Raw genomic sequence first — 24443 nt, forward strand, 5'->3', positions numbered from 1 at the left:
AAGGACCCCCAGTTTGACATGCATTAGAGGCTACGGACCCCCATTTCATGACATGTCTATCTCTGGGACCCCAATTTATATTGTAAAATCAATGTTAACTTAACTATGAGAGTGTACAAATGTACAAATGGAACCAAATGGACCCTAACGGGTCCATTTGGTTCCATTTGTACAATCAGAGTTACAGACCCATATAAGGGTCCATATGGTTCCTACCCATCATTTAGCTGGGGACCCCCTGGAACCCCCTCAAATACCCCTGGGGGTCCCCGGACCCCACTTTGAGAACCAATGCCCTAAACCTTAGAATGTTCCACACAGTGATGTGACCAACTTCCCTTAAACAGGAACAATTTACCAGAGGCAGTTTGTGCAAAAATAGAACATGACTTTATTAAACAACACACGGTACTACCAGGGGAACTAATGGGGAAAGAGAAGGGGAACAGGCCTGGTACCAAAATCATGGGGTGCTCCTTCCATTCCGACATCTCACCACTCCGACTAGTGGCTTCCGCGTGCGGTTAAGGTTGGGGTTAGGTATAGGGTTCGTCAACGTCGGAAAGGAGAAATGCACCCCAAAATCATGCAATAAGACATACTAATCAATACAAAAACATGCAGTGTCAGGGATTAACATACACACCAATAAAACCAAAAGGTCCCACAGTGCAGACCCAAGAGAGGAATGGAAGGCGTGTGTAACAGGGCGGACCCGGCCTTGAACACGGTTACCCTGTAACATAAGGAGAGGAGAGAAAAACAATTAAAACCATGTCACTATGAAAGAAATCTAACATCTATGCCTAACATACCTACTATATGCCTCAAATGAACAAACTCAAAATAAACAACAACTCAAAGTAGAATAACAGTGGAAAACAGTGGCTGGACTGACTGGTCCCTTTAAGGAAACAGACAAAACACATTAGTTGCCAGCCCTAGTATTTCAACATAATGTAAACACTGTATTCAAATCATTAAAATGAACAAACAGCATAAATCTACTTTGCTTTGCAGTGAATGCACAAAATGCAGCACAATGCAGGGACAAGGGCAGGGGATAATTCCAGCCCCACAGCTACAAGAAGAAGACAGTGATGTTACAAAACTAATAATACATTAAAACACACAAAGAGGCAACGTAGAGAATGTATATGTTGTACCAGTATCTCCAGGTGTCTAGATACAGCACAGCAGTTAGTTCACTAGAGGTAACTTCATTTGTAAACTGAAATAAAATAAAGACATTTGAATAAAATCGAATAAAACAACAATGTTGATACAAATTAAAGTGCTATAGGCATGGTAGCATCCATGTGCTCAAACAGTACGCTAGCCGACAAAGACCAGCAGTAGCGCATGTGCTCAAACAAACAATAGGTTAGCAGTAGCATTAGCTGCAACAAACAAAAGGGTAGCCTTACACATGGTTATGATGTGCTACACAAAGTTGAGCTTTGGCCTACCATGCGTTCTCCTTCACCCTTCATGAGAGGAAACACCATCCTCTGCAGCAGAGTCAAATGGTTCTCTACTGGGAGGAACTAGACTTTTATACTTCCTGGTCATGTGACTAGGTCAGGTGCAGTGGGTGCACCATTCACCTAGATTCCCACACTTATTTTACACTTAACTGCATGGTGGTGTTGCGGTCACTGAATAGCCATTCGATCCACAAGCTCACTGGAGCTCACAATGCATTGCGATCTAACGCGTTGTGAACTTGTAGATCGGTTACTTAAACAAGCCATAAACACGACAGACGACAGAGGCCGACTCGTGGCAGACTAAAGCCTGGTTTGTACTTCATCGCATGGCGGTGTTGTGCACCGAACACAGCAGATCTACAAGCCCACGATGCGATGCATACGTAACTTTATATTGTGTTCAACTTTGCATGTTTTGTATGAACGATTGAACATGTGAACTATAAGTCTGTTCTGTCACTCTGCTATCAGTTGATCCTCTGGAACCGCCTACTGTCAATGTATTTTTTTTCTCCACTCTTTTATTCTGTGTTATCGGGCTTATTTCAGACCTAAAGTTATGCTAATTACTCGGGCGGGGCCTAGTTTGGGTATTTTATTAAACAAATACATACGCTGTCATTGTGAATGTATTCTACACATTGTACTGTATTTAGAACTAATGTGACTGTGGTCTGCTATGATGTCACTCTGGCTTATTTGGGTCTTGTGTCCCAATGTTGTTTCAACCAGTGGTTCTCAAATGTTCATGTCAAGGACCCCCCAGGACCCCCCTCTGTCTGTCTGTCTGTCTGTCTGTCTGTCTGTCTGTCTGTCTGTCTGTCTGTCTGTCTGTCTTTGTGTAGCCTATCTATTGCTCCGTCTCTCTCTCTCTCTCTGTCTGTCTGTCTGTCTGTCTCCCTCCTTCCTCTCTCTCTCTCCATCCCTCTGTGTGTGTGTGTGTGTGTGTGTGTGTGTGTGTGTGTGTGTGTGTGTGTGTGTGTGTGTGTGTGTGTGTGTGTGTGTGTGTGTGTGTGCGTGTGTGTGTGTGTGTGTGTGTGTGTGTGTGTGTGTGTGTGTGTGTGTGGTGTGTCGCTTACAAGTCGCTTATAATAAGCAGACCTGGCAACGCTGGATGAAAGGTCCTGGGGTGTGGTGATGATGATGATGATGAGGAAGATGAAGGGTCTTCAATGGCAGGGGGGGTTTGTGGGCGTGGTCTGGAAGGTGATGAAGGGTCTTCAGTGGCGGGGGGGTTTGTGGGCGTGGTCTGGAAGGTGATGAAGGATCCAGCCTGCCGGAGCCAACATGGCTAATGTGAACAGAGACATGATGAGGAAACTCTTCTGTAAAAACAACAACAAAAACAACAAAAACAAAATAAAAATAATAAATTTTATTTATATTGCACTTTATTTTATTACAGGGGCAGCAGTGGCTCGGGAGGTAGAACGGACGCTTGGCAACCGGAAGGTTCCCAGTTCGATTCCGAGCTCCTTCCCAGAGTTAGTGTCTAACAAGTGTCCTTGAGCAAGACACTGAACCCCTAAAGAGTGGTGGACAAAGTACTCACATTTTTTACTTAAGTTAAAGTATCAATACTGCAATATAGAAGTGAAAATCAGGAATTCAAAATGTACTTGAGTAAAAGTATAAAAGTATTGGCATCAAAATGTAGTTAAAGTAGAAAGTAGTCATTATGCAGAATGTCCCATTTCAAGTTTTCAAATGTAGAAAAATCTTTTGAAAATAGCAGATCTACAAGCTCACATTGTGATCTGTTAATGGCCAAAATGTATAGGGCTGAAGTGGTTAATGTATGTTTTATGATAAGAATACAAATCTACAAAGTAACTAGTAACTAAAGTTTTCAAATAATTATAGTGGAGTAAAAAGTACAATATTTGCCTCTGAGATGTAGTGGAGTGGAAGTCATTTTATTTACCATTTACACTTGAAACAAATCTCAAAGTGCTACAGTACAGAATAAAAAACACATCTGCATAAAAACAACACATCTAAAAAATAAAAAATAAACATTCTCTGTAGTAATAATAATAACACAAATATTTCCTTCAGGGTTGCAGATATTTTTACTTTGTAATAATTACCTGCACAATGTTACATGCTTTTGATTTAAATGTACATTTAAATGAAGTTTTATTATTGTAATGAACTGAATACATTGCAGACCTGTGAGGGTCCATTTGGTTCCTCCTCAAGGAACCCTGAGGGTCCCTGGACCAGTGGTGTAAAGTAACTAAGTACATTTACTGAAGTGTACTTAAGTACAATTTTTAGGTATTTTCTTTTACTTTAGTGGAGCATTTCCAATTTTCAGTTATTTTACTTCTACTCCACTACATCTCAGAGGCAAATATTATACTTTTACTCCCCTAATTATTTGAAAACTTTAGTTACTAGTTTGTAGATTTAGATTATTGTCACAAAACATACAGTAGCCTAACCACTTCAGCCCTATATACATTTCAGCCATTTGAAATGAGCAGATCTATACGCTCACGATGCGTCGTGATGCAAAGCATTGTGAGCTTGTAGATCTGCTATTTTCTAAAGATTTCTATAGCCTACATTTGAAAACTTGAAACGGGACATTCTGCACAATGACTACATTAACTTTTTTGTACTTTTAAGTACATTTTGATCCCAATACTTTTATACTTTTACTCAAGTACATTTTGAATTACAGTACAGTATGTCTGAATTGCAGTATTGATACTTTTACTTAAGTAAAAAATGTGAGTACTTTTTCCACCCCTGAAGCTTTCTCTCTGACAGAAGAGACTCACCCCAGCTGAGATCTTGTTTTTAGGAGGTTTGCTGTAAATCCAGGACCTGCTGTCCTGCAGAATCCTCTTTGGTGGTCTCAGGACCACAGCCATCTGTGCTGGACCCCTCCTCAGCATCCTGAGGACCCCCATGGAACGGTCTGTCTGTTGTCTGTCTGTCTACCCCTCAGGCAGGCAGTGAGACAGGCTGTCTGTAGGGTTGAGGTCCAGTAGAGTGTGAGACGCTCAGCTCAGCAGAGACATGGTTTATCTCCAGAGCTCTGCATGGAGGATCCGCCCATTAAAGGGACTCAACATGTTTTTGGTCATTTTAAAGGGACAGTTGAGGCACAAAATGTTTTTTTCCTATGTATTAGTCACCCCATGGAGACTTCATGGATATGTATTTGTTTTTGTCTCATTCCTAAGACAATAATTGACGACTTAGGGTCTGATAAATATCACATATCTAAATACTTTATCAAGTCATTTGAAAACTGTCTGTGGTGATCCTGAGTAGACGTTAAAATGACCCCAAACATGATTGAAAGTGAAATATCCCTTTAAACCTCTTCCTGTATGCCTCTCCACCTGCTCTGTCTGTCTGTCTGTCTGTCTGTCTGTCGTGCTGTAGATGTAGGCAGAGTTTAGCCAATAGCCAGTCGGTACAGACTGACTGACCTATCATCATGGCTGTTCATCATTCATCACCAATCATCATCATCATCATATTTTCCTAACTATCCACAGGTTTACAAACTAAACATAATAGCTAAAGTTAAGTACACTTAACTTACTTATTCAGAGACATTCCACCCGGAAATACCGTGTGTGTGTGTGTGTGTGTGTGTGTGTGTGTGTGTGTGTGTGTATATACACATATATATATATATGTATATATATGTGTATATATATATATATATATATACATACACATGTTTGTTTACTAACATTCTTTATTTGTTTCTCCAGTCAGGAAGTCACTCTGCTTTACACTCAATCAGAATACACAACTACAGATCTGTTTTATATTGACTATAGCATTATATAATAAAGTGTATATTTTAAAGTAAGAACTCTGTGTTAAAAAAATATACATATTCAAAGATTTGCACAAATCTTCACGATTAAAAAAAAAGATAAATAGCAGATCTACAAGCTCATAGCTCAAGACATGTAAAATGACACAGATGCGTTTGGTGGAAAGGAACAGGGAGTTCTGGCAGATTAATCTTCATGTTACATCAGGTTTTCCTGTTTTCTGTCTGTGGGACAGAGAGATCACATCACACGCTTTCATGTTGGAAACCTGATTAGATCTGACAACATCCACGTGTTGTTTGACAGATTCAAACAGAGACATGATAAGGCTGCAGCAGGCTTTAAACCCTCGCTACATTTAGTCAAATACTGTAATTCTTGAGTACAATTTTGAGGTATTTTTTACTTTAGTGGAGTATTTCCAATGTTTCAATAAGTTTACTTCTACTCCACTACTTCTACTCCACTACATCTCAGAGGTACATATTGTACTTTTTCTCCACTATATGTTTTGAAAACTTTAGTTACTAGTTACTTTGTAGATTTAGATTATAATAATGTTACCCCGCTAAATAAATGTAAGGCAGACCAAAGTGTAGATTATAAAAATAGCAAGTATTTTATTATAGAAAAGATTACAAAATGGTACTTTCATTTATTTGCCTATATAGAAATGGTTAAAAGTGTTGAGAGCAAATATAAAAAGGGAAAAGACTGGTACAGAAAGTAAAGTAAATCAAACATAAATCAAAGGGAAAAGGAACAGCGGTGCCGCTTGTTCCACATGGACCTACAGATCAATGACAAAGCAGACATTTCACAATATGCATAAAGCATGTAATACATAAACACATATGCACTCAGCTACAAAATGTCACATGAGATACAATGGGCAAACCAATAAAAGGATTACCTTAGCTCTCATTATATACATACACATCAGAAACCTCTCAATGTTTCCACACATCAAGCTCCCCTGTCTGCACCTGTTATACAATGACATCAGATATATAGGTTAAATCAAAATGTCACACAAAATCATAAACAACAAAACCTACATAGACATTTGTTCTCCTTTGCACATACATAATCTGATACTCACATATCTCCAGTTTAAAGGGTTAAATGCCTATTTCACAGAGACTAGGCCACACCCCAAACAATTGCGGAACACTGGACAGGCATCACAAAGCACCAACAGTGAGTATCAAAGACCTGATGATATAAAAACATTCATTGTAGATCATATAAAATACAACAATAAAAGCGAGGTTACAAACAAACAAACCAAAACAAACAGGCTTACCAAGTTAACAGGTCAGCACTCAAACCTCCTCCTCTCAACATGCTACTGGCAGTGTTGAGGACTCACAGATTACTGACCTGCTAGCTGCCTGTTCAGAAGGCCTTAAATACCTGTGTCTATTATGACATCATCTTCTCTGCCTCCCTCTAGGGGCTACAATTACAAAACCACTTCAGACCTATACCTGTGAATATATACTTTGGCAATTTGAAAATAGCAGATCTACAAGCTCATAACGCGTCGCTTTGCGATGCGTTGTGAGCTTGTAGATCTGCTATTTTCAAAGGACTATTATACTGTACATTTGAAAACTTGTGAAATGGGACATTCTGCAAACAAACAAAGACACATTAATGGACACAACACTGATGACAGATCTGTCACACATGTTGAAGCTACATATGAAATATATAGACCTATAGATTTATGAAAATGTTTATTAAGGAAATAAAATCTATTGTAAAGTCTGGATAAAACCTCCTTCACTTGAATGTAAAGTGTAATTACTACTGCAGCCTGTAGGAGGTGAAACACACACACACACGCACGCACGCACGCACGCACGCACGCACGCACGCACGCACACACACACACACACACACACACACACACACACTGTACATGCTGCTGTATATTGTGCAGCTTTTGGGAGAAACCATTGCCACAGGGAAAGAGGGGTGTGTGACTTTTAGAGGAATGATGTATGACAAAATACTAAGAATATGTTTGACTCATAATGATATAAAATGATCATAACTACATATTATAGAGAACATTACAATAAGTAAAAGATAGAATAGATACACATATTAAAACTCTGTTTGTAGCATAATTATCCCCCCCATCTCTGGCTGAATGTGATGACGTCACTGCTGTACTGTGCAGTAGAAAACACCCTGGGTTGCCATGTCTGCGTATTATAAGCAGCTCTGAGCTTGTATTTCTGTAAAGTATCTTGTAAATATTGGTATTTGTGGGTTGAGGTGTTTGTTAGGCTTGTTTCTAAAGTGTTGTTACTTATTGTTTGGACTTTTTTCCTATTGTTGTTTTTAAACCAATGGTTCTCAAACATTTTCATGTCAAGGACAGACAACATAATTACCTATGTATTTGTGCACAGACCCCCATCTGAACATATTCTGTGCCAGGGACCCCCATACAAGATTTGTGTTGTTAAAATGTTTGAAACATGTTCTAAATATTCCACTTCCTTTTCTCAAGATTCTTTTTTTTTTAAATAGCAGATCTACAAGCTCACAATGTGTCGCATTGTGACACATTGTGAGCTTGTAGATCGCGTGCGTGTGTGGTGATTTTTTTAGATTAATACTTTTATCAGGTTTTACAGCATTGTAAAATGATGGGTACAATGTCATCCATTACAACACAAAGAGTAGGCGTACAGAAATGACTGAAGCATCAGAAACTTTTAAACAGAGCAGATGTCATTTCCTGTGTTTTGGTGAATTTGGGGAGTTTGATACCAAATCCAGGAGGAATCAAAAATGTCATTCCAGGAGTCCTCCATGAGATGAGGTTGAAATGAAGGAGACTCTGCAGAATCCAGGAGGGTTGGCAGCTAGTCTCTTCTTTTGGGCTTGTGTTCATAGACCTGGCTGCTTGTTTCTGTCACACAATCTGGCAACACTGAACTGAACACGGTCAGAAGGAAAAACACAGTCCTCCACTAAGTTCATATAGGGTGAGAGAATTATGTTAATTTAATGTGTTTTATAACTTATTCTATGTTGTTAAAGTTAATGTTGTTTAAGTGTGTTATAACTTATACTAGAAACCTTCAGTATTGTTTACAAAAGTTTGTCTAAACTTTGGATGGAGCAGTTTTTACTTTCACTTTCTACTTATTACCCTGTCTGTCTGTCTGTCTGTCTGTCTGTCTGTCTGTCTGTCTGTCTGTCTGTCTGTCTGTCTGTCTGTCTGTCTGTCTGTCTGACTTGTTCTTTGACTCTGTACTTGGTCTGCTCCTTTTTCCCCTTTACACCAAACCTCTTCACCAAAAACTGCAGATCTACAAGCCCACAACACAAGCTTATATATCTGCTATCTTCACATGTCACATGTTCCTCCCTAGAATAGGCATGCTGGGGTTCAAGTGGTTAATGTAAAAAAAACTATTCCCCCTGCAATAACTCTGAGGACCCTCTAGGGGTCCCGGACCCCCTGTTGAAAACCCATGCTATAGGGAAAGAGGCTTTATGTGACTTTTTGGGGTACGATCTATGACATAACTAGAAGATTATATTAGAACACTGTTATACAATGTTTGTAACTACATACCAGTATAAAATAATAAATAGTCTACTGTTTAAAAAAGAAAACATATGTTTTTTTTGTGCATGATGTCACTCATATCATGTATTCATAATTTCCTGTTTCCTGATGTATTTCATTGACTGTAACGTTGACAGGTTTAATAAAGACCTAAAGATGAGTCAGTGTGTGGAGAGAGAGGAGGAGGGATCTGACAGACCAGAGTCTCCAACATCCAGCTGTGTGTCTATGAAGAGTGACCGGTCTGAAGGAAAACCTCCTGAACCTGGACCTTCACACACACAGTATGTGAATCAGATATATTATACACCCTGGTCTCTGGTCAACACTGTTATAGATGTTATAGAGCTCTGCAAGTCGGGGCTCAAACCAAATATTTATGACCCCCCCCCCCCACCCCCCGGCATGTGTTTTGAATCACACCGAATGAGCTTGTAGATTACATGTTGGTTTCCACGTGTCATCATCATTTTAATGATGAAAATGAATTATTAAATATGAAGAAATGTAATTTATACACAAATAACTTGACCCTTGTCTTTGTCTGTTTGTCAGGACAAAAAGACCAGCAGAACCAACCACTGATGATGAAGACTGGGAATGTAGTTTCTGTTACTACATGAACACTGCTGAGGATTTAAGATGCAGACGCTCATACTGCAATGTGACAAAGATCTTATCCACACGGTAACGTTGTCTCTCTGTCTGTTTTCTTTCTTTCTTTCTTTTTTCTTGGTGAGAGGAGGAGGAGGAGCATGATAGGAGGAGGAGGAGGATGATAGGAGGAGGAGGAAGAGGAGGAGGAAGAGGATGATGATGATGATGGTTTTATGTCTTTATAAAAGATGTTTAAAGCTGATCAGAGATCTGTACACTAAACCTTTGATCTTTAAAATGTTGATTGATTGGATTGAATTTGTCAATATTTATATGTTTACACAACAGTTACTATTATTATTACCTGTAGTGGAAAAAGTACTGAGATTGGTTAGTTTTACTAAAGTAGCAATACCACAAGTATTTATTCAAAATGTTACTTGAGTATAAGTGCAAAAGTATTGATATCAAAATATACTGAGAGTACAATTGAAACTAATTATTAGTTGTAGATCTGCTATTTTCTGCTATTTTCTGCAAACGTTTGTCCCGAATACGGATAATGGGGTTTCAGTGGTTAGTGTGTGTGTGTGTGTGTGTGTGTGTGTGTGTGTGTGTGTGTGTGTGTGTGTGTGTGTGTGTGTGTGTGTGTGTGTGTGTGTGTGTGTGTGTGTGTGTGTGTGTGTGTGTGTGTGTGTGTGTGTGGTGGAAAAAGTACTCAAATGTTTACTTAAGTAAAAGCATCAATACTGCATTACAGAAATATTTTGTTACAAGTAAAAGTCCAGAATTCATAATTCACTTGAGTAAAAGTACAAAAGTATTGGCATCAAAATGTACTTAAAGTACCAAAACTAAAAGTACTAAAATATTTGAAAATAGCAGATCTACAAGCTCACAACGCGTTGCATCGCGACGCGTTGTGAGCTTGTAGATCTGCTATTTTCAAATAGCCTAGGTATAAAATAGGGTACAAGTAAAAGTATTGGAAATTGGAAATACTCAAGTAATATATACATTATATACACCCTGGTATACACGCCCCCCCCCCCCCCAGCATGTGTTTTGGATCACACTGAATGAGCTTGTAGATTACATGTTGGTTTCCACGTGTCATCATCATTTTAATGATGAAAATGAATTATTAAATATGAAGTAATGTAATTTATACACAAATAACTTGACTCTTGTCTTTCTCTGTTTGTCAGGACAAAAAGACCAGCAAAACCAACCACTGATGATGAAGGCTGGACATGTGGACACTGTGACTACATGAACACTGCTGAGGATTTAAGATGCAGAGGCTGCAATATGACAAAGATCTTCTCCACAAGGTAACATTGTCTCTCTGTCTGTTTTCTTTCTTTCTTTCTTTTTTCTTGGTGAGAGGAGGAGGAGGAGCATGATAGGAGGAGGAGGAGGATGATAGGAGGAGGAGGATGATAGGAGGAGGAGGAAGAGGAGGAAGAAGAAGAGGATGATGATGATGATGATGATGATGATGATGATGGTTTTATGTCTTTATAAAGATGTTTAAAGCTGATCAGAGATCTGTACACTAAACCTTTGACCTTTAAAATGTTGATTGATTGGATTGAATTTGTCAATATTTATATGTTTACACAACAGTTACTATTATTATTACCTGTAGTGGAAAAAGTACTCAGATTTGTTTGTTTTACTAAAGTAGCAATACCACAAGTATTTATTCAAAATGTTACTTGTGTAAAAGTGCAAAAGTATTGATATCAAAATATACTGAGAGTACAATTGAAACTAATTATTAGTTGTAGATCTGCTATTTTCTGCAAACGTTTGTCCCGAATACGGATAATGGAGTTTAAGTGGTTAATGTGTGTGTGTGTGTGTGTGTGTGTGTGTGTGTGTGTGTGTGTGTGTGTGTGTGTGTGTGTGTGTGTGTGTGTGTGTGTGTGTGTGTGTGTGTGTGTGTGTGTGTGTGTGTGTGTGGTGGAAAAAGTACTCAAATGTTTTACTTAAGTAAAAGTATCAATACTGCATTATAGAAATACTAAAAAAGTAAAAGTACAAAAGTATTGGCATCAAAATGTAATTAAAGTATCAAAAGTAAAAGTACTAAAATATTTGAAAGTAGCAGATCCACAAGCTCACAACGCGTCGCATTGCGACGCGTTGTGAGCTTGTAGATCTGCTACTTTCAAATAGCCTAGGTATAAAATAGGGCTAAAGTGATTAAAGTTTCATAATATAATAATTTATATATGAAAAGTAACTAGTAACTAAAGTTCTCAAATAATTGTAGTGGAGTAAAAGTACAATATTTGTCTCTGAGATGTAGTGGAGTAGAAGTGAAAGTATTGGAAATTGGAAATACTCAAGTAAAGTACAAATACCTCAAAATGTTACTTAAATACAGTACTTAAGTAAATGTTACTTTCCACCACTGGTGTGTGTATAATCATTTTTAGTTTTATTTATTTTTAATTATCTGTGTGTGGGAGGAGGGGAGGTCTAGTTTACAGTATGAAGAAAAAAAACTGTCATGTTTCCACCTGTATAGATATATAATTTAATATTATCTCATAATAATAATGTGTTCCTCAATGTTTCTCCCTCCTCTTTCTATGTCTCTTTGTTTTTTCTATCATTGTCATTCTCTCAGCTGCACAGCCCTCCCTGTCTCTGCAGACATGATGAAGTCTTGGCATAAAGACATTACACAGAGCCTCCGTGACTTCTATGTCCGCTGGCTGTGAGTGTTCATCACACAGAAAGCAGAACCAATACAATGTGTTCTCACCATCTTCTAGACCCCAGACCAGCTGAAATATTATCACTTATTATGATGAGTTGAATCTGATGTCTGACTTTGTCTCTTTCATTCTCTGTGTGTTGGTGAGCAGTGTAAAGGTCATGATAACAGGAGACCCAGCTGAGGACATACAGGACCTGGTGACTGATGCTCAAAACATAGAGAGGAGCATATATGAGTCAGCTAACAGCAGGGTAAGAACCTAATATTCTCTCCATGACATTTATTTACATGTTCTAATGAATACATGAACTACAACGTAGTGTAAGATTTAATTGTTCATCATTCAGTGACATACAAAAATGTGTCTAAAATAGGGATGTCAGGTAACCACATGAACCCTAGCGTCCTTATTCTGAGGTGAACATTCGACGAAAATAGCCGATCTACAAGCTTACAATACATCACAATGCAACCCATTTTGAGCTTTTAGATCGGCTATTTTAGGCAAACAGATTTGGTGTTGAGAGAATAAAGCATCAGGCCTAGTTGTGAGCCCTGGGGGATCCCGTTCAACTATGTATAAAGGGTTAGTTATCGTTGTTGTCGGGCAGAAACCTTGTATCTCCACGTTTCACCCCCCATAACTTAATACCCCATTTCATCATAGAAGAGTGTCACTCAAAAGTAGTGAAAATAGCAGATCTACAAGCTCACAATGCCCCACGATGACACGTTGTGGACTTGAAGTTTAACTTTATTAATAATATAAACCCTGTATACTTAAATTGAACAGGGTTCCTCAGGGGTCTATTCTTAGCCCTCTACAGTCCCTCTATAGATCTAAACGCTATTGTGAGCTTGTAGATCTGCTATTTCCACAGCATGTTTTCCCCAGAATAGGGAAGCTAGGGTTCATGAGGTTAACAGTGTTCTATTACATTAAACTGTTCTCTTATACCCAGTGGTGGAAAAAGTACTCTAATGTTTTACTTAAGTAAAAGTATCAATACTTCAATATAGTACCAAAAGTAAAAGTACTCATTATACAGATTGTCCTATTGTAATACTTGGCTTTGAGATGTAGTGGAGTAGAAGTAAAAGTACTGACAATTGGAAATACTCCAGTAAAGTAAAAAAGATAACTAAATAATGTACTTAAGTACAGTACTTGAGTAAATGTACTGAGTTACTTTACACTAGTGCAGAAAACAAAAACAAAATAAAAACATTTTCCAAGCTCCATACAGTTATATGGGACATATTGGTCTAAGCAAGTCCTGAGAACACAAAGAGCCTGACATGTTTTAACATGATAAACAGATAGATAAATAGCATTTTTTTTATTATAGTGTCCTGCACCACAAGATGCCCAGCCCGCACAGGGCTTACAAGCAGTGGTGGAAAAAAGTACTCACATGTCTTACTTAAGTAAAAGTATCAATACTGCAATGTAGACATCCAGTATTCAAAAAAAGTACAAAAGTATTGGCATCAAAATATACTTAAAGTACCAAAAGTAAAAGTACTCATTATGCAGAATGTCTTATTTCACAAGTTATCATTATGTCTAAAATGTATTAAAATCAAGCTCACAATTCAAGCTACAAGCTCACAATCGCGACGCATTGTGAGCTTGTAGATCTGATATTTTCAAATGGCCAAATATATATAGGACTGAAGAGGTTAATGTATGTTTTGTAATAATAATCAAAATCTACAAAGTGCTAATGTTTTCAAATAATTGTAGTGGAGTAAAGGTACAATATTTGCCTCTGAGATGTAGTGGAGTAGAAGTAAAAGTAATGGTAATTGGAAATACTCTAGTAAGTAAAAGTACTTACTATAATTTTCCAAATCTAACCCTCAATAATGAAATCAAGCAATTTTAAGGCAGAAACTGGTGGTAGGTGGAGATTAATAGTGTGGGTGTGATCATTTTGGTGGGGGGGTCTTTTTAACAGAGCAGATATAATGTCCTGTATTCTGATGCATTTTAACAGGGAGTTTGATACTTTAACAGGTTTTACTAACATGGGAACATTATGGGTAAATGTTTTAATTTCATCCATCAACAAGCTAAACAGAGACATTGATTTGATGACTGAAGCAATTAAAGAGACATCTTTAATAATAACCACTCATTAATATACGTTTATGATTGCATGCAATTAACTAGAATGTATCACTTAGGTATCACATGGAGTATAATGTGTATACTGTATGTGGGAATGACTGGAGTGTATTCACAGTCATAATAAATATAGTGACAGTAGGAGTCAGTGTAACAGCCTGTGTAGAGATGGTGACTCTTACTCTCCTATTGGTCATATGGTTCACCTTGACTGATGTTTGCACCATATGTTTCCTATTCAATATTCACATTGATTTCAATAAAAGTCTGATAGATAGCTATAAAGCCATAACAGACTGCACAAATTATTCTAAACGGTCAAATCCCTTTAATCACTCACTTTTTTAATAGAACTCTCACTCGCTCTCTTGTTAGCTGGCAGAACAGATCTACAAGCTAACAACGTGTCACGTTTTTTGCTTGAAGATCTGTTCTTTTTGCACACGCATGCATCCAAAGGTCTCTCCCCTTTTTAACTGCCTGCTCTTGGCAGCGCAGCATGACACAGAGGAGTTCTAAATAATTAGACGTTTGTCAAATTCAGTAAATAAAAACAAAGTTAAAAATTTGACCGGACAGAGAATATTCCAGGGTACACCCAGCAGCTAACATGTTAGATGTGTAGAGCATAGAACATTAGTTAATCTTAAGATCTATGTTGTTGATCCTCCTGTCGGCGACATCTGGGAATATCACTGTAATGATCAATGGAATGACATGAACGCAGGGTTTTTTAAAACCCTTCACGGCCTGTCACCCTCTTATCTCTCTGATACAATCGAGCCCTATATCCCAGCCAGGGCTTTAAGGTCTGCGACAAGCTGTTGCTGGTCTCTCATCCTACTATAATTCTAGTAACCTGACGGTGGGTGGGTGGGTGGGTGGATGGAGTCCTGGGTCTCCGATCAAACTGCGCATGCGTCGTGTTGCCAGGTTTCGCGAGAGAAACAAGCAACGAGGTCTATGAAAACGAGGCCAAACCAAACGAACCCTATACCACCAACATTGGCCCTACAGCGCTTACAGTCGGCCGACATGGCAACACCTAGACCCCGCCCACTCTCTCAGTACATGTACTCTTCCTGTGGAAAGTAAACACACCAGACGGACCCGAGGCGGGCGAGTAACATGCCTACGCCATTCTCCGTGCTGACATATATATATATATATATATATACGCCCGTGGGGAGGGGTGACCGCGGGCCGGGGGGAGAGCCATATGAAATCCGTGTTCACGGAATCGCGGTCGGAATCGCGGAAATGACCAATAAAAATGGAATTGGAATAAAACACGGACTATTGCAGAATTTGGAAAATAAAAAATATTCGCGGTAAAATATTTGTTTTTATCGCGAATTTTTACAAATCCACTGGCCAACACCATTTTGCATGGTCACATCCTACTTTATAAACAGTAAAATCCACGTAGAAATAGTCTTAGAAAGACGATAGAAATTTATAATACATGGGCGACGCCATTTTGCGCATGCTCAGACCGAATTATTTTGGGAACATTTTTGCGTATAACACAACAAGGGCCATTAGCGTCCGCGCAGTTGAAACGTGACGTGAGCAGACCTGATTGTATGGGTAACACATTTAACACACGTGAATTAAAAATAAACTCTGATTAATGTCGTTAGTGGTGTAAAATGCCATCCAAAAATATACTCAAGCCTGCTGCAGGGCAACAGAAAATAGCAAGCCTATTTTGCTATTTTATACAGCAAATTTGTATATATATATATATATATATATATATATATATATATATATATATATATATATATATATATATATATATATATATATATATATATATATATATATATATATATAGAACTATAACAACATAGTATTTATATATCCGTTTTTATATTTTGCTATATTAAAATAGCAAGCCTATATTGGTGCTATTTAATGTACTTATATACTGTTCTATGTTTGCATATAATTTGCAAATATTAAAGATTTGGAATTGTGTAGATTTCTTTCACAGACATGTATGGACTGTTATATCTTGAACATTTATTCATTTCCACTTACCAGACACTTTTTTTATGGTAAAAATGAGCAAAAAAAGCAAAATACAGAATTCAGAAATATTAAAATGGAAAAAACAGAATTTGGGAAAAAAATAAAACGGATTTCATATGGCTCTTGCCGCGACGGGAGCGACCGGGGGGGGGGGTGCCACGACGGGACGCGCGCGGGGGAGAAACCGCGCGACAGGACGTGCATTAACCCCACGTTTGCAACGACTTTCGTCTGCGCCCTTCACCGGGTATGGTCTAGTACGACTAATTTGAGGAGCAGGGGTGACCGTGCTTTTGCGGCTGCGGGCCCCAGGCTCTGGAATATGTTGCCCCTCCCCATTAAATCTGCCCAGTCGACTGGGGCTTTTTAAACCTTACTAAAAACTCACTTCTTCTCTCTTGCTTTTAGTCGTATTTAGCCCTCCTGTTCTGTCTTAACTCTGCATTGTTTAGTTTTTTCTTTGTTGTCCTGTGTCAATACATATTATTTGTTGATGCTTCTTTATGTCTGAATTACCTTGTTTTAACCATGTCTTTGGGCTGTTGTAAATGTGCTATACAAATACAGTTTGATTTGATTTGATTCATACAAGAGACGCACACACACACACACACACACACACACACACACACACACACACACACACACACACACACACACACACACACACACACACACACACACACACACACACACACACACACACACACACACACACACACACACACCTAACATTTATGCTTTTCACTACAGTTAACGGGTGGGCCTACTTCAGATACAATCATTTAATTCACTTTATCGCTCAAATACCGGCAGTAAGTGGATGTCTCAGTGGTGCATGAGTTAACACAGTTTTCCACTTGGGGGGATTTGACGGTGTGATAAATATAATGTGTAGCGTGAGTGTGTGTGAAGAGGGTCATTTATGTGTGTCTCACGCTCATTGTGTGAGAGTTGTCAGCTCTGGTTAAGGAACAGTGTGTTAACACTTGATGTAGCTTCACTCTGTCATTGTCTGTTGATGTGTGAAATACAGGATGAATACAGGAAACTGATGAGAGAGAAGAGGTCTGAGCTGTGGGAGAAGAGTCAGATGAAGATGGGTAAGCTTCTAGCCACGCACGCCTGGTTCTCTCTTTTTCTCTCTCTCTCTCTCTCGCTCTCTCTCTCTCTCTCTCTCTCTCTCTCTCTCTCTCTCTCTCTCTCTCTCTCTCTCCTCTCTCTCTCTCTCTCCCCTCCCCCCCCACATTAACCCTATTTATTAACTGGGTTCCCCCAGGGGTCTGTACTTGGTCCCCTCCTTGCCGATCTACAACCTCACAAGCCGACGCATTGTGAGCTTGTACATCTGCTATTTTTGCGAAATGTTCACATATCTTCACAGAATGTTCATCTATTATGAGCTGTCCAGAATAGAGAGTCTAGGGTTGATGCGGTTAAACTAACATGTTCACACTGTGTCCATTTAACTCTTACTTCATACTGGAGGGGGAGGGGCCACCTCCAAGTATGATGTCCGAACAAAATGGCCGCTGTGTGAATGTGGTTCATTGAGTTTACAGTGATATTTATGTGTCATAATCAGACCTCATGTCTTCTATACTCATCATGTGTAATGAATGTTTGTTTGTTGTTCTTCTGTAGAGATGGAGATGAAGTCCATGAGTCACACATCAACACCTCCTCTTCCTCCTGGTGATGAGGTAATCATAGTTTGGCATTTAGCATCTGATTTGATTTAGTTTTGACTTTTATTTTTCTCTTTATTTTTTTCAATTTCAGTTTATTTTTGATTCACACATACATACAATACAATGCAGTACATATGACGTTTACAGATGTTTATTTTTAGCAGGCAGACAGACAGACAGACAGACAGACAGCACAACGTACACAGAGGGTCACATTATCTCCTCCAGTTCTCCTCCCCTCTGAACACTCTGACCAACCAGTAGGACCACAGTACACATGGAGATTAACTATGAATGACTATAATATAGTCATTGTTAATCTCCACAATGACTACAGTATTATGTGGGGGAAATTAAAACTACATGTTGTTAAAAAATAGGAAACATGTCAAGTATCCTCAGAGCTTCATCAACAATGTAACCCCTTTTACTTAAATTGAACGGGGTCCCTCAGGGGTCTATTCTTGGTCCATTCTTGGTTGCCTACCCTTTTCCCACTGCACCAAATCTCTTCACCGGAAAAAGCAGATCTACAAGTGTCACAATGCTTTGTAAGCTATTTCCGCAGAATGTTTGCTCCAGAAAAGGTAAGCTAGGGTTCATGAGGTTAAGTAGTAAGCCTTGCCGAGCCCTGAGGCCCATAGGGCAGGAGCCTATCTCCTGTTTCCTTAGCGTGAGGCAGCTTGATATACAAGTACACCCCCTGGACATGACGCTAGTATGTCACAGGGACTTACCCCAATCCAACCCTTGATGCAGAGTGCCAAGCAGGGAGGCACTGGGTCCCATTATTAGAGTCTTTGGTATGACCCGACCGGGGATCGAACTCCGGCCTCCCAGTCCCAGGGCGGACACTCAAACCACACATTAGGTATAAGAGAACATTAAACTGTTCTCTTATACCTAGTGAGGTCCTGATCTATACAGTCTTTTATTTTGAAATACAGGAAGTAAAAGTTAAGTTAGTCTGTTTTTGTAGTTTGACTCTCATTGTCTGTTGATGTGTGAAATACAGGATGAATACAGACACCTGATGGATGAGAAGAGGTCTGAGCTGAGGGAGAAGAAGCTGATGAGTATGGATACTGGGTAAGGAATTGTAATACTTCTACTCCTTTACAGTGTGATTATTTGACAGCTTTAGTTGCTAGTTACTTTGCCGACTTACATGCTTTCTTTGTTTACAAGAAAAAATAATGCATTAACCCCAATTACTGCGGGTTATGGTTACATAATGGTAATCATTAAAATGTGTTTCCAACTGTACTTGAATGGTTGTTAATGTAATTGGTCCATGCAGTGTGTGGTAAGCACTGCATTACAGGGATCATTACATTACATCATTACATTACAGGTAAAAGTGCAATATATCAGCTACCTATTTTTTAAGTGCAATATATCAGCTACTTACTTTCTGAAACAGATGAGACAAATAGCAAATCAAATGAGCAAGAGCTAAAACAAATAAGTGTATCGACTAAACAAGATCCAATACAAGTAGACTGGACTCAGACAATGGAATACAGCTCAAACCCCCCCCCCCCCCCCCCCCCCCCCCCCCCACACACACACACACACACACACACACACACACACACACACACACACACACACACACACACACACACACATATATACTGTACACAAGTGCATACTGTACGTACATACTTATGGATATTTCATATTCAGAATCACTGAAGAAACTTTTGTTTGATTTCAGAGGACTATGGGTCTCTGACTCTGGCTATGGGTCTGGGTCAAGCAGAGGATCATTATCCTCTTGCTATGGGTCTGGGTCAAGCAGTGGATCATTATCCTCTGGCTATGGGTCTGGGTCAAGCAGAGGATCATCATACTCTGGGTCTGGGTCAAGCAGAGGATCATTATCCTCTGGCTATGGGTCTGGGTCAAGCAGAGGATCATCATACTATGGGTCTGGGTCAAGCAGAGGATCATCATACTCTGGCTATGGGTCTGGGTTGAATGAAGAACCTCGAGTTTCAGACCAAAAGTAAGATCACTGATCTCTTTGAACTTTAGCTGGAAAGACACAAAGAATGAATCCACATTGAAATTAATTAAAATTTGAATTAATAAAAACTTCTACTGTGTTTTACTAGAAAACACAAACATAAGTTTAACATGAAAATATTGGACATTAAACAGGTAGTTATTTGATATATTACAATCACTTCATAATTTCTTGGAAGGATCATAATGTACTATGATTCATAGAGTTGTAATTCATTAGTGAGAAAAATATACTTACAGTACCAAAGTAATGTCGCATTAATGTGTCACATCTTTACCTGTTGTGGGCTTGTAGATCCCCTATTTTCAAATAAGTATTAAATAGGGCTTAAGTGGTTAATCTATGGTTGTACGAATCAGCAAAGTAACTAGTAACTATATTATTTTAGTGGAGTAAAAATTACGTTTGCCACTGAGATGTAGTGGAGTAGAAGTACTAGAAAAATGTACTCCTCTGAGCACAGGTCTCCGCCAGGGCAGGTAGCTTATTATGGGCTGATTTACGCTGTGTTCATGATTTGAGGTATTTTGTTCAAAACGGACCAACCCTGCGAACTTTGCAAGCCAATCTTAGCCAATCAGGATGGAATATACTGTAAAAAAAACGGACAAATCCGTCTTGATCACATGACTATAGAGATAATGTGTAGCCTACCAACTGGCGTGACAACATCTGTATAGGAGTACGATCAACAAATGGTTTTGAACAAATCGGCCTCCTGGTGGCACTATAACAGATCAATGAGAACGATTTGGGCCAGAGGTTCTTCTTTGGCCTCCAGTGTGTATTACTGTACACAGTACTGTACTATTACTGTACACAGTACTGTAGTATTACTGTACACAATACTGTATTATTACTGTACAGTAATACTGTGTAGGTCTACTCTGTGAACCTAAAGGGATGGGAGGGGTACAGCAAGTGCCAGAAAGTAACTAAGTACATTTACTCAAGCACTAAGTACAATTGTGAGGTGCTTTTACTTTACTTGATTATTTCAATTTTTCAATACTTTTATACTTCTACTCCATTACATCTCAGAGACAACAAGTACTTTGTACGTGTCTGTAATTAATGTACTGAATACTTGACTGTAATTATTGTACTTTTTATTCCAATTACTTGACAGCTTAAATTACCATGTACTTTGCAGATTGACATTCTTCCTTAGGCTATTCAAAAATAGCTGATCTACAAGCTCACAATGTGCGATTCTAGCCAGTAATATTTTGAATAAAGGTGTATTTCTACATGGTTCTACATTGATACTTTTACTTAATAAATATATCTGAGTTCTTCCTCTGGAGGACGTAGACATTGTCACGAGTTATGAACCAATGATACACCTGTACAGTAGATAAGGCATACATACAGGTTATTATCATTATCATTATCATTATTATTATTACTTTATTGTTGGTTGGTTGGGTGGGGAGGTATAGTTTACACTACGAAGGGCAAACTGTCTGTTTCCACTTTCACAGTTAGAGATAATGTCATATAGAATATTATGTCATAACATGTGTATCTCATTGTTTCTCCCTCCTCTTTCTACGTCTTTTTGTTTGTTCTATCATTGTCTTTCTCTCAGCTGGTTCTCCATCACAGCCCTACCTCTCTCTAAAGCAGACATGATGAAGTCTTGGCATAATGACTTCACACAGGACTGCCGTGACCACCATGTCCGCTGGCTGTGAGTGTTCATCACACAGAAAGCAGAACCAATACAATGTGTTCTCACCATCTTCTAGACCCCAGACCAGCTGAACTATTATCACTTATTATGATGAGTTGATTCTGATGTCTGACTTTGTCTCTTTCATTCTCTGTGTGTTGGTGAGCAGTGTAGGGGAGATGTCAACAGGAGACCCAGCTGAGGACATAAAGGACCTGATCACTGATGCTCAGAACATAGAGAGGAACATGTATGAGTCAGCTAACAGTGAGGTAAGAACATAATATTCTCTCCATGACATTTATTTACATGTTCTAATGAATACATGAACTACAATGTAGCGTGTAACATTTAATTGTTCATCATTCAGTGACATAAAAAAACTATACTATAAACAAAAATTTGTCTAAAATAGGGATGCCAGGTAACCACATGAACCCTAGCATTCTGAGGTGAACATTTGACGAAAATAGCCGATCTACAAGCTTACAATGAATCACAATGCAACCCGTTGTGAGCTTTTAGATCTTCTGTTTTAGGCAAACAGATTTGGTGTTGAGAGAATAAAGCATCAGGCCTAGTTCAGACCCCTGGGGAACCCCGTTCAACTATGTATAAAGGGTTAATTATCGTTGTTGTCGGGCAGAAACCTTGTATCTCCACGTTTCAACCCCCCCCCCCCCCCCCCATAACTTAATGCCCCATTTCATCATAGAAGAGTGTCACTCAAAAGTAGTGAAAATAGCAGATCTACAAGCTCACAATGCGACACGTTGTGGACTTGTAGTTTAGCTTTATTAATAATATAAACCCTTTATACTTAAATTGAACAGGGTTCCTCAGGGGTCTATTCCCTCTACAGTCCCTCTGCAGATCTACACACTATTGTGAGCTTGTAGATCTGCTACTTCCACAGCATGTTTTCCCCAGAATAGGGAAGCGAGGGTTCATGAGGTTAACAGTGTTCTACTTACATTTAACTGTTCTCTTATACCCAGTGGTGGAAAAAGTACTCTAATGTTTTACTTAAGTAAAAGTATCAATACTGCAATATAGAAATACTCTGTTACAAGTAAAAGTCCGAAATTCAAAATTGACTTGAGTAAAAGTATAAAAGTTTGGTATCAAAATGTATTTAAAGTACCAAAACTAAAAGTACTCTTTATACAGATTGTCCCATTGCAATATTTGGCTTTGAGATGTAGTGGAGTAGAAGTAAAAGTACTGAACATTGGAAATACTCCAGTAAAGTAAAAACAAATACCTAAATAATGTACTTAAGTACAGTACTTGAGCAAATGTTCTTAGTTACTTTACACCACTGCAGAAAACACAAACATTTTCCAAGCTCCATACAGTTAAATGGGACATATTTGTGTAAGCAAGTCCTGAGAACGCAAAGAGAGCCTGACATGTTTTATCATGATAAACAGAATCGATAAATAGCATTTTTTTTATTATAGTGTCCTGCCCCACAAGATGCCCAGCCCGCACGGGGCTTACAAGCAGTGGTGGAAAGAGTACTCAATTTTTTACTTAAGTAAAAGTATCATTACTGCAATGTAGACATCCAGTATTCAAAATGTACTTGAGTAAAAGTACAAAAGTATTGGCATCAAAACATACTTAAAGTACCAAAAGTAAAAGTACATTATAAAGAATATCCCGTTACACAAGTTATCATTATGTCTAAAATGTATTAGAATCAAGCTCACAAATCAAGCTACAAGCTTACAATGCGTCGCATCGTGACACATTGTGAGCTTGTAGATCTGCTATTTTCAAATGGCCAAATGTATATAGGACTGAAGAGGTTAATGTATGTTTTGTAATAATAATCAAAATCTACAAAGTGACTAGTAACTAAAGTTTTCAAAGAATTGTAGAGTAGTAAAAGTACAATATTTGCTTCTGAGATGTAGTGGAGTAGAAGTAAAAGTAATGGAAATTGGAAATACTCAGGAAGTAAAAGTACTTACTATAATTTTCCAAATCTAACCCTCAATAATGAAATCAAGTCATTTTAAGGCAGAAACTGGTGGTAGGTGGAGATTAATAGTGAGGGTGTGATCCTTTTGGTGGGGGGGGGGTCTTTTTAACAGAGCAGATATAATGTCCTGTATTTTGATGCATTTTAACAGGGAGTTTGATACTTTAACAGGCTTTACTAACATGGGAACATTATGGCTAAATGTTTTAATTTCATCCATCAACAAGCTAAACAGAGACATTGATTTGATGACTGAAGCAATTAAAGAGCCATCTTTACTAATAACCACTCATTAATATATATATATATATATCTTTATGATTGCATGCAATTAACTTGAATGTATCACTTAGGTATCAAATGGAGTATAATGTGTATACTGTATGTGGGAATGACTGGAGTGTATTCACAGTCATAATAAATATAGTGACAGTAGGAGTCAGTGTAACAGCCTGTGTAGAGATGGTGACTCTTACTCTCCTATTGGTCATATGGTTCACCTTGACTGATGTTTGTACCATATGTTTCCTATTCAATATTCACATTGATTTACATAAAAGTCTGATAGCTATAAAGTCAATACAGACTGCACAAATTATTCTAAATTGTCAAATCCCTTTAATCACTCATCTCAGCAATAGAACTCTCACTCGCTCTCT

The 24443-nt window shown here is 38.4% G+C and overlaps 1 protein-coding gene across 2 annotated transcripts in view; it reads left to right on the plus strand.

Annotated features, from left to right (window-relative positions):
• LOC311039014 (uncharacterized protein) overlaps positions 1–24443 on the plus strand; it is a 100963-nt gene that overhangs the window by 63362 nt on the left and 13158 nt on the right. The window contains exons 1-6 of one of the 2 annotated variants that reach the window (XM_084048656.1): positions 8275–8307; positions 9035–9181; positions 9453–9584; positions 10703–10828; positions 12136–12225; positions 21964–22066. In XM_084048656.1, coding sequence (XP_083904782.1) covers positions 9054–9181; positions 9453–9584; positions 10703–10828; positions 12136–12225; positions 21964–22066 — 579 coding nt within the window. In that variant the 5' untranslated portion in view covers positions 8275–8307; positions 9035–9053. Of the gene's footprint in view, positions 1–8274; positions 8308–9034; positions 9182–9452; positions 9585–10702; positions 10829–12135; positions 12226–17432; positions 17500–21963; positions 22067–24443 lie in introns of those variants that run through there. The other variant, XM_084048657.1, reaches the window with a different exon arrangement.

The sequence above is a fragment of the Gymnoscopelus microlampas genome (genome assembly GCF_963454915.1).
Source record: "Gymnoscopelus microlampas genome assembly, chromosome: 22".
Taxonomy (NCBI): Eukaryota; Metazoa; Chordata; class Actinopteri; order Myctophiformes; family Myctophidae; genus Gymnoscopelus; species Gymnoscopelus microlampas.